The following is a 10,624-nucleotide window of genomic DNA, read 5'->3' as shown; positions in this document are numbered from 1 at the left end:
GGGGCAATGCGGCCATCGCAGGGAAACTAGATAGCAAGGTGCGCAGGGTGTCGAGGGAGGGCCAGGAGCGGGGAGTTGAGTGGAAACGCAGGAGATTCTAGGCGTAGCTCCTAGTCCTTCCAGGTCCTTGAGACTTTTAGTGGAGAGCTAAATGACTCGATACCCGCAGGACTTCAAATGTCACAGAACCTCTGGGAAGAAGGTTGGGGCCCCACCAGGCAAGAACCCATGACTGGCAGCTATGAGCGCCTGTGACCAGCTTCAAGAACACGGGCTGTGCTAGTGGCATTTCTTCATGGCTGGAGAGGAATATTTTTATGTACAAATCTCTTTATATATACATGTGTTCATATATATATATATGCCCCCCAACCTGATGGCAATGAGTTGCAGTTGTGCCTGAACTCGAGTTGCTCAGTGAGTAACAGCTGAATGAATATTTAGGGAACCTTTATTCAAAAGCTTGCATCACACAGAGTAATAATACTTTTTCTTCAATATATGTAAAATATGTACTTAATGATTATGTACATAAAGAAGAGGCACAATGTTATAGAGTGCATAGTGTCCCCTAATCAATCATATGTGTTACAAATCCTAACTCCTACAACCATGAACATAAGTAACCCTTTAGGGGACTAAGGTTTTCTTTGTTTTCCATGAGGTCATATCATATGCAATCACTTGAGATGTGTAAGAGATGCTCATGTACTAGGCACTTTACAGAGTTTATCTTTATACACACCTAGGACCAAAAAAGAAAAACAGACAAACAAACCAAACCCACTGTCCGTTATGTGTACCCCATGCTGTCACCTCCCCTAGAGGACCGGAGAGACTACAGGACGTGCCAAAACCTTTACACTGTGATGGAGCTGGAGTTCAATTCCGGGGCGCTTGATGTCAACACTGCGGTTAATGCCATTACACGCCACCAGAGAAGAAAATGGAAACTCTGCTTGAAATGACCTTAAAGCAGCACAAGCTGATCTCAAACTCAGGTTGATTTTGAAGCTTGACCAATTTGCCAAGATCCCACTTTCAAAATTACTGTGTTTCTCTGTCACCCAATCCGGGAGCACGGAGAGCACTGTGGTTCATAATAAGTGTTTTGTGTAAGAGCCCTACGACTGGGTGAGCGTTAGGGGTAAGGGTTAGTGTTAGGGGTTAGTGTTAGGGATAAAACAAAAAGAGCCCTCTGACTTTCTGAACATTTACCTCATCCACAACGTCGGACCCACAAATGAACAATGATCAGATGTTTAAGGCACGCACTTCAGCGCGTCGACGAGGTGAAGGGCGGTATTACACGAGGTGGGGGTATCACAACACTGGAATCTTGGTCATAACATGGAAAAGTACCTCTGGGTTCACCCCATAAAGGGTGTCGGTACGGTCTGTCCTGAGATGCACTGGGCCCGGCAGTCGCAGTCCGTTGTTTCAGATCAACGGAGGAATGTCAGGGTTATCGTCAAAGTCTGGGTCTGGCTCCTCGTCCCTCGGGACGCTTTGTGGCCCGGCTCTGCCTCTCCCAGGCCTGTGCCCTTTCTCCTGCACAATGTTCGCCACATCCGGAAATGACCTCTTGCCGGGGTCTACTTCGAGCCTCTCCATGTGCTGGCCTCTGAAACAAGGACGAGCCGGCAAAGGGCAAGGTATAATACGCATTAGGCTCCAAATAGACGCCGCGCATCGTTCGCTGCTCCGTCTACATTGCCAAGGGTGCTGCGAGGAGCACAGAGGTAACCGACTGTGAGACACTGACCTTCTCGGGCAATTCCCAGCTTTGCAGGAGAGCAAGATTCTGACACCTGAGGCAATGGAGTGCTACGAAGTATTGCGGGCTCTGCTGACCCCAGGCAGGTGGAGGAGAGGCCACCTGGGGCTCTGCTCACAAAGGGATGTGTTTCCACAGTAAGGGTTTTTTGCTCTCAGTAGTCCGTTCTCCCTTCTCCCAAGGCAGCTAACCCGTCTCCAGGGAGCTGCCCCTTCTGACAGCTCGACTGGCCTTGGTCTGGCAGCGCTACTTCTTCTCCAAGAGCAGGGCACCACATAACCGATGCCCCCAGCTTCCCTCCCAGGAGAACGGCTTCCACTGCCCTCACCCAGTTCTCTCGGTGACCAAGCGCAGAGGAGAACGAAGAACTCTGGTTGGCCAAGGATTCCCATTAGGATCGCCACGTGGAGATCCCCGCAGCTAATCCAGCCTACTGAGCCACTGCGCTGGCAATGTGAATTCAACGGGCCTGCAGCAGGGAGCCTAACCAATCACCGCTCCACGTGGGAAGGATAGAAAGGGAAAGACGGTTGACTGAGAAGCTAGCCGGCGGAGGACCCTTCTAGCAACTAAGACTGTTTAATGGTAGTTTGGATCAACTGATGCTTATGCTGGTTTCTTCTCCAAGTATTCATCGTGTACGATATGCAGCTGGGCTAGAATTCCTCAGACACAGGACAGGCCACCCAAAGCCATAAAGCTGAGTGAGTGCCTGACATGTTGGTGAGTCCCTAACGTAAGAATTCTAGTGCCCAGTGGCGCTGTGGTCACACACTCAGCTGTTAACTGCGGGCAAGAGGTGGGAAGGAGGCTCCTTCTGGGGCAGCTTGCAGAATGCCAGAGCCTTGTCCCAAACTCATCCATTCAGGAATGTGGACGCTTAAGGGGATGGGCCTTGTTCTGAGGGCCTCCAAGGGCCTGAGCCAGCCTCCTGAGGAAGAACCCAGACAGGGCTAGCTAGAACGGGGTAGGGATGCTGAAACTGAGCTAGCAGTTGTGTTGAGAGGGTGAGGGTCCTTATGGGAAAGCCGTTTCGACAGAAGCTTGAAGACAGACCTCAAGCTGATCTTAAGTTGACTGATGGTCTGGGTTGGCCAGTAGGGGCCTCTTGAATCCCATTGCCTTGGGTGTCATTCAGGGAGGGGAGGGTGGTCACAGAGGGAGAGGGTGGCTCCCCAGAGCTTCCTGCAACACCTCCAGGTTGCATGGCCTTGGGCACATTCTAAACTGCTCCCTGCCTCAGTCTCTCCAGCTGAAAACGGAGGATCAACACTGAGGGCTGAATATGCGGACTCGGGAAACGTATGCAAAATATCTAGCGAGCGTTCAGCCATGGCTGGCAGCCACGATATGGCCCTTCTTCTCATCATGATCATGAGGTAGGGGCCCCGGATGTGTACAGATGGGTTTATCACGTTGGGGTAGAGGGGAGGGGTGGGGGACATTGAAAATCAAACGTTACAGGTTTGGGGCCCAAGTCTTATCATCTGTAACACAATCACATTTGAGACTTCGAATAGCTATGGAGTTTCGAATGCTCCCTTCTCCCCAACCAATGTCAGAGAAGAGAATAAAATAGGGCCATCCCCCCCACCCCACCCCCAGGCCAATGACAGAACCCGGAGCTATTACCTTGGGCTTGTTTGCTCTGGGGGGCTCTGGGGGGCTGTTTTTACAGACTTGGATGCTCTCCTGCTACCTGCAAGGACGCCTCCTGCCTGAAACAGAAACACAGCGCACGCTGAGAGGTACACTCATCCCTGCGGTGCCTCTGAAAACACTCTCTCCTCTCTTTACACACACACACACACACACACACACACACACACACACACACGCATGCGCACGCTCACCAGGACCTCAAACATCGCAATGATTGTGAGGATGGAGCAGGACCAGAGAGTGCTGCTCCTGGAGTCCCTGTGGGGGGCGGGAGGGGGGCCTGACTTGGCAGCGCCTCACAACTGCGTCCACACATTTCAGTAGACGTAGATGGCTGTGTTGTTGGATAGGGATTGTGATTAGGTGCCACAGAGTCGTTCCGAGCCACAGTGACCCCGTGCACCACAGAAGGCCACACGGCCCGGTCCTGCGGCATCCTCACAGTGGTCTCCATGCCTGAGCCCATTGTTACAGCCGCTGTGTCCGGCCATCTCCAGAGGGCCTTCCTCCTCTTTGATGTGCCTCCAACCACGATGTCCTTCTCCAGGGACAGGTCTCTCCTGATGACATGTCCAAAGTATGTGAAATGAAGTAAGATAAGATAGAGGTATGCGTCTGTATCCATTGAAGGAGGAGTGTTGGAATGGTTCCTGAGTATTCCATGGGAGGCTCTGACTTCGGGCTGCCTTAGGCTGCCCTGGAAGGTCTGATCGCACGTCACATCTGTCTGTTCACATCAGTCTGGTCCAGCCACGCACGATGCTTCAGACTGCTAGAGCTCAGGTGGTGGGTGGGGGCAGGGGACTCGGCTAGACACGTATTTCCTGAGAGTGTATGGGGTGCCAGACCTTGGGGTCTGAGGAGCTCCCTGGGGAAACCCTCGCCTCCCCGGGGACCCCTCCTGCAACATAGAGGGAAATGGAGGCTGATCTCAGAAAAGCCACCTGGTAAGGCTGCTGGCCCAGGGCCGAGAGGGGTCCAGGGAGCTGCGGACACAGACCTAGTCCTTGGTTTTGGCAAAATGGAAGTCCTGGAGACCCTGATGAGAGCCGTCTCAGTCGGGCAGTAGAAATGGAGCCTCGTGAGAGAAAGCAGATGTTTCAAACAATTCTCTGGGACATTTTGCTGAGAAAGGGTGCAGAGGCAGGGGGTATTAATAGCTCGAGGGAGGAGAGGGGCCGAGGGGCTGAGGGGAGGTTTCTGAGGCAGAAGGTGAGAGGATATGTAGACGAGACACTGAGGAAGAAGATGACTGAGACTCGTGGAACAGAGTGAGAAGGGAGCAGCAAAGCTGTCGGCTGCCCTCTCACCAGGCAAGGGTGCGTTTGATGCCTGTGGGGGAATGACTGGTCTGGGGGTGTCTCTCTGGACCCCAGACTCCCTCCCTGTCATCTCTGAGATGAAGCGCGGAGGCAGAAGTCCATCTGGAGTCCCCACATGGGCAGATGCCCACCATGAAAGAACTTAATAAAATCAAGGTTGGAAACAAACAAAAACAGCCCTCTGAAATGATCTGGGATCTTTCACTTAGCGTCTCTGAGTTATGATGTGTTCTGCTGCCTGCAGCAGAAAGCCCAACGCAAATGGGATTAAGCTGGAAGGATTACATCATGTCTCCTAAGGAGATCTGCAAAGTGCGGCAGGGCCCCACAGCAGACGAAGGGGGGAGCTGAAGGGGGCGTGGAGGTGGGGCTTGGCATGGGTCCCACAGAACTTCCCCCTCCACCGCAGACGGTCTCAAGTCCTGGGACCTAAAAGGTTTCAGGTCTCCCTGGCTACTTGCTCTCTTGGGTGGGTGAATGGAGAAGCTTCTCTTACTCTGGGAACTTTCGAGTTCCACTGGATACAAGTTATCCAGTGCCTGCTGCTATAGCCACAACATGAAACGTGTTTTCCCAAAATCCCAGGGAGACCTCCCGAGCACCGTTCATCTTTCTTGGCTGTAAGTGACACAAAGTAGAACAACGTGGTACTCTTTTAGGGGCTCTCCCCCAGGTACCTAATGCCACCAGGCCCCCCAGACATGACTTTGGGGTGGTTTGTCCCCGCATTTCTGGGGCACTTCTGCATCTTTGGTTTATGGTTTATGCATCTTTGGCACGACTACGTTTTAAGGTGTGACTTTTTGCTCATTAGATCCTAAAGACTTGTCACCAGCTTTATTGTATCGATGAACTGTCCCCACTCCCTGGTGACCCCTGAGACAGCTACGGCCGGGAGCAGGCCACGGTAGGAGCATGTTCGGAAGGCAAACCGGTGTGTGCAGTCATTGGTAGGGCCGCCAAGCCAGCTCTGACCCTCTGGACATAGTGACCCCACATAACAGAGGGGAAACATACCCTGACGGGTCTTGCATCCCCTCACAATGGCTGCTTTGCTTGAGTCCATGGCTGAAGCCGCAAGGTCACTCCATCTCACCGAGGATCCTTCCTCTGACATGTAGAAAAGCAAGATGTCCTGCTCCGGGGCCTCATCTCTCCCCACAACGTGCCCAAAGTACACGAGACCAAGTCCTGCCTTCTTGATGTCTAAAGAACATTCTGGCTGTACTCCTGCCAAGACAGGTGTGCTCGTTCTCCAAGTTCCATCTTCTCTGCTAGCACCATCATTCCCAGAGGTCTTCCCTACTCACCATCCAGCTGTCACGTGCACGTGAGGGGACTGGAAATAACCATCGCTTGGGTCAGTTGCACCGAAACCTCCCAGAGACAGCTTTGTTCTTCAACACTTTCAAGGCTGCCCTGGAGCAAGCAGAGCCAGAAGTCTCCTTCCAGGTGAGGATGATAAGACTTCCTCTCACACACTTTGGACAGGTTGCCAGGAGACTGGTCCCTGGAAAGGGACGTCGTGCTCCCTAAGGTGCAGGGGCAGCGACAAAGAGGAAGACCTGCAAGGAGATGGTTTGACACGGGGCGGCAACAGTGGGCTCGGGCACAGCAAGAGCTGTCGAGGCAGGCATAGGGCCACGTCGCGTTTCCTGTGTCGTCACAGGGCCGCTGTAAGTCGGAACTGACTGGATAGCTCTAACCACCACCGCCACTGCAGAATGCCCCTCTTGATGCCACTGCGCGCACCAGGGGCTCGTCGTCCATCACGTCTGATGCGATCTTCTCCCTGGCTGCTCGAGTTTTCCTTGACAATTCTGACATGAGATACACAGAGAAGGAAGTGTCGTGTCTCTTTGGGAGGGCAGTAGGGAGGGTGAGGGTCGAGAGTGTGTTTGAATGTCTGCCCTCTCCGCCCATCATTTTTCAATTGCACCTGCTCACCTGACTTTCCAATCCACCCTGTGATTTTCTATGCTCACCTGACTTTCCAATAGACCCGTGATTTTCTATACTACCTTCTTCACATCCTCCCAGAGCAATGGCAGCTTTGTGAATTTTCAGAGCCCTTTCCCAAACTGCTAAAGGACTTCCCTCGGGCCACTGCGGCTGCAGAAGGCAGGGGGCCGGCGGGGGCTCGGGGTGTGAGACTTCAGTGGAACTGGAGAGCGAGCACTCGACTACAGGTCAGGAAGGGACCCCGCAGGCGCACTGCTAAAGCTGCCAGGAGATCCCAGGGAAACGCATTCAGCGGGAGCCCCTTTGTCCCAGAACCCAGCCCAGGGCCTGGCACGTAGTAGGTGCTCATAAAAATGTTTGCCATCTCTGAATGAACAACTGGCGCAGACTGGATGTCAGAGATACCCCCTCCTGCCTCCTCTTACAAGGGGTGGGGGTGGGGGCTCTGCGGGCAGAAGCTCCCCGCAGGCTGAGCCCTGCTGGTTCTCAGACCTAACTGGAAGACAGGGACATGAGGAACGGGAGAGGAGCCCCAGCTGTGTCACTGGTCTGTGACTCAAGGGCTGTGGCATACTCCCGGAGGTGGCGGCATAATTTCGAGTCTCAGCAGATGGCACCGGAGCCCGTTGGAAGGTGTGGCTCTGAAATTGGGGTGGGGCAGCTCTGGGTCTGCAGGGGTAACAGTCAGTGGGCTCGTGGAGGAAGTGGGGAGAAAAACAGTCCAGTTGGAGTCCCTGGTGGCAGCGTGGGTTACTCATTGGGCTGTTAACCACAAGGTCAGCAGTTTGAAACCACCTGCAGCTTGGCTCGAGAAAGATGAGGCTGGCTGCTCCCACAAAGATGTAGTCTCCTAGACTTACAGAGGCAGTTCCACTCTGCTCTGTGTGGCCTCTCTGAGTCGGAATCGCCTCGATGGCAGGGAGGACCAGCCCCGGGGAGATGTGAATGGCTAACATATTCCTGGCAAGTAGCCGCCAACAGGAAGGTGGGCAGTCTACCCAGAGGTACCTAATAAGAAATGCCTGGCATCCTACTTCCAAAGGAACCCAGTGGAGCCCAGCTGCCCTTGGGCACACAGGGACCCAACGCCAACTGGCTTCAGAGACCCTGGGCACTTCCCGTCCACAGTCCGCTGCAGGCAGCACTGTCCGTCTTGCCTTGTTAATAACCTTCGTTGGAATCGAGTGCATCTTTTCGTTGACTCATTAATCATTCATTCGTTGTCAAAAGTTTTTCAAGATTCTGCAGAAAAGGCTTCTCTTTCTGATTTCTGGCCCCTCCTTCCTGTGTCTCAGCAACCCAAACACGCTAAATAATTCCCTCCTCTGGTATTAATAACTTGCAAATAATTTATTTATGACAGCTGCAGCTCTTTTCTTGCCCCACCATCATTCTGCTTGGGTTTACACACTTAAAACTCTTTCCCCACGCCTCATAAATAATTTCTTCAAATGGCTCCATATTTTCCTTTCTTTATAAATCCTACAAATTGACTCAGTCCTTTAGGTACTGAGCTATCTGGACGTCAGCCGAGAGTTTTAGCGGGGCTGCCTCATCTCCTTGGTCTTGCAGTAAAGGAAGTGCCTCAAGACCGTGGAACTTGGCAGCAGAAATGTGTTTTCTCCTCCAGTTCCGTGGGCTAGCAGTCGCGCTCAGGCAGGCTCTGTTTGTGCAGGGCTCTGGAGCAGGTTCTGGGGTCCTGAGCTTTGGTCCCTCTCTTCAGGTGGCCCAGCTTCTACCTCCTCCTGGGTTTGTTTGCTAGGCCTTGCCTAATCTCCTTTTAGATCTCAAAAGTCATTGGCTTACAAGGTGACCTAGAGCCCCGACATGGCCTAAGTAGCATCATGGTTGGCTAACCAAGGACCACCATTGTCATGCTTCAGCATAACCAAACACCCCCCCCCATAGTCTAGGACACACCATAGATATTTGGGGGTGGCATGTTTTAACACTCAACAGCCTGAGGGAGGGAGCTGAATCAGAGACTGTGCTCAGGGTGCTGAGCCATGAGGGCCAGCCAGACAATTATAAAAACTCAAACCAGGCTCTTTGCCATCCAGTGGATTCTGACTCACGGCGACCCTACAGGACAGAGCAGCACTGCTCCCATGGGCTCCCAAGGCTGCAGCTATCTAATAGAAAGCTTCATCTTTCACCACTAGGGATCCTATGATTATGAGACTTTTTTAAAAATGGAAATCCTGATATCAATTTCAGAATAACTGACTTACTTATAAATTGCTCATCTTCTTAGATATTTCTGTTGTATCTACTCTCTAATGATCTACTTTTATAATTGCCATTATAAACACTGATGGTGAACATTATATAGGCAAGGTTCTGATTCCAGAAAGGGATATTAATAATAGCAAACCTCCAGACTCAATGAGCGGATTTGATCATTATTATTATCCCGGGCCTTAGAGGATTTTCCACATACCCAAATTCACTTGCTGTCCTAAGAGCAAGTAAATGATTCATGTGATCTTAACTGTAGAATGACTGGGTTTATTCAGAAAGAACTCATTTTTTCCATTTCTAGAAGGATCATCAGTCCACAGTATGAGAAAATGGTCACTGACCTAGCTTTACATCTTTCAACAGACTGAGCACGCCTGTGCAAAACCACCCGTTTCGGATGTGGAGTCTCTCTCTGGTGGGCAGTGGGGGGGAGGGGGTAAGGGCCATCAGCAGGGTGGTAGAGAGGGGGGTAGGCAGGTGGCAGCGTCAGGGGATGAGGGGAGAGGGAGGGGGAGGGGAGTAGGGTAGGGTAGAAGACATGCTCATGGGACGCTCTGGGATCAGAGTCACCTGTTGAACAGGAAGTGCTGGCCAGAAGGTACTGATGGCGTGGAGATAAGGCCAAAGGCTAAGCCAGCAAGCTCCTGCCATAGAGTCAGTCCTGACACACAGACCTGTCAGGATGATGTCCTCTTTTTGTGAGCGGGAAGGCCCACCTCTCCTTGGGGCCCTGTGGGTTAGCAGCTGAGCACTTGCCTGCTCCGCTACCAGAGCTTTGACCTGGTTACAGCAAACCAACCAACCTTTGCCATCATTTCTGCAGCTGGTGAGCGCCAACTGCTGACCTGGCCGTCGGCAGCCCAACTCTAACCCGCTCTGCCACCAGGGGTCCTTCCCTGCCTTCTGGAGGAGAAATGACATGAGAAGAAACTGGGGGAAAGGGGACATGAGGGGGCCTTGGCAGGAGAGAGAAAGAGTAGGAGGGGGAGGAGGAGGGAAAATAAAAGAGGGAAGCAAGTAGTAGAGGTGAAGGTGATGGTGGTGGTGGACGTGATGGTGGTGGTGGAGGTGGTGATGGTGGAGGTGGTGGTGGTAGTGTTGGAGGTGATGGTGGAGGTGATGGTGGTAGTGGAGGTGGTGGCGGTGGCAGAGAGGCGCCATCAAGTCAGTTCCGACTCTGTACAGCAGGAAGAAGCACCCCAGGTCCTCAGCCATCCTCACAACTGTTAAGGTGCAGCCCAGCGTGGCAGTCACTGTGACAGTCCACCTCGTTAAGGGTCATCCCCTTTTAGGACGCCCCTCCACGTTACCAAGCACGAGGTCCTTTTTCAGGACTGGCTCTCCTGATAACATGTCCCCAGTACATGAGATGAAGGGACATTCTGGCTGTACTTCTTACAAGACAGTTCTGTTTGTATTTGTGTTAGACCATGTTTTTATGAGAGAAACAAATCCAGCGACACTCCTATGTGTGCAAGACAGAACTTTATAACAAAGAACAACTGTATATTGAGAAAACATCATAGCCCAGTCCAGATCAAGGCCATAAGTCTGGCAATAGCCCAAATGTCTGATACTAGTCCATAAATCCCTCTTTAGACTCACCCAGCACATGCAATGATGCCACAGGCAGGAACCACAAGCCAGTGGTGGATCCAGG

General features: G+C 52.3%; 1 protein-coding gene across 2 annotated transcripts in view; it reads right to left on the bottom strand.

Moving 5' to 3' along the window:
- Positions 1-771: 771 nt before the first annotated feature.
- The window catches only part of DNAAF11 (dynein axonemal assembly factor 11), a 45,287-nt gene continuing 35,434 nt past the window's right edge, over positions 772-10,624 (bottom strand). For both annotated transcript variants that reach the window (XM_075550573.1, XM_075550574.1), the window contains 2 exons: positions 3,410-3,495; positions 772-1,624 (listed from right to left, as the gene is read on the bottom strand). In XM_075550573.1, coding sequence (XP_075406688.1) covers positions 1,441-1,624; positions 3,410-3,495 — 270 coding nt within the window. In that variant the 3' untranslated portion in view covers positions 772-1,440. The remainder of the gene's footprint in view (positions 1,625-3,409; positions 3,496-10,624) is intronic.

This window comes from Tenrec ecaudatus, chromosome 5 (genome assembly GCF_050624435.1).
Source record: "Tenrec ecaudatus isolate mTenEca1 chromosome 5, mTenEca1.hap1, whole genome shotgun sequence".
Taxonomy (NCBI): domain Eukaryota; kingdom Metazoa; phylum Chordata; class Mammalia; order Afrosoricida; family Tenrecidae; genus Tenrec; species Tenrec ecaudatus.
The sequence above is the reverse complement of the archived record's forward strand: the minus strand, read 5'-3'. Positions and strand labels throughout refer to the sequence as shown.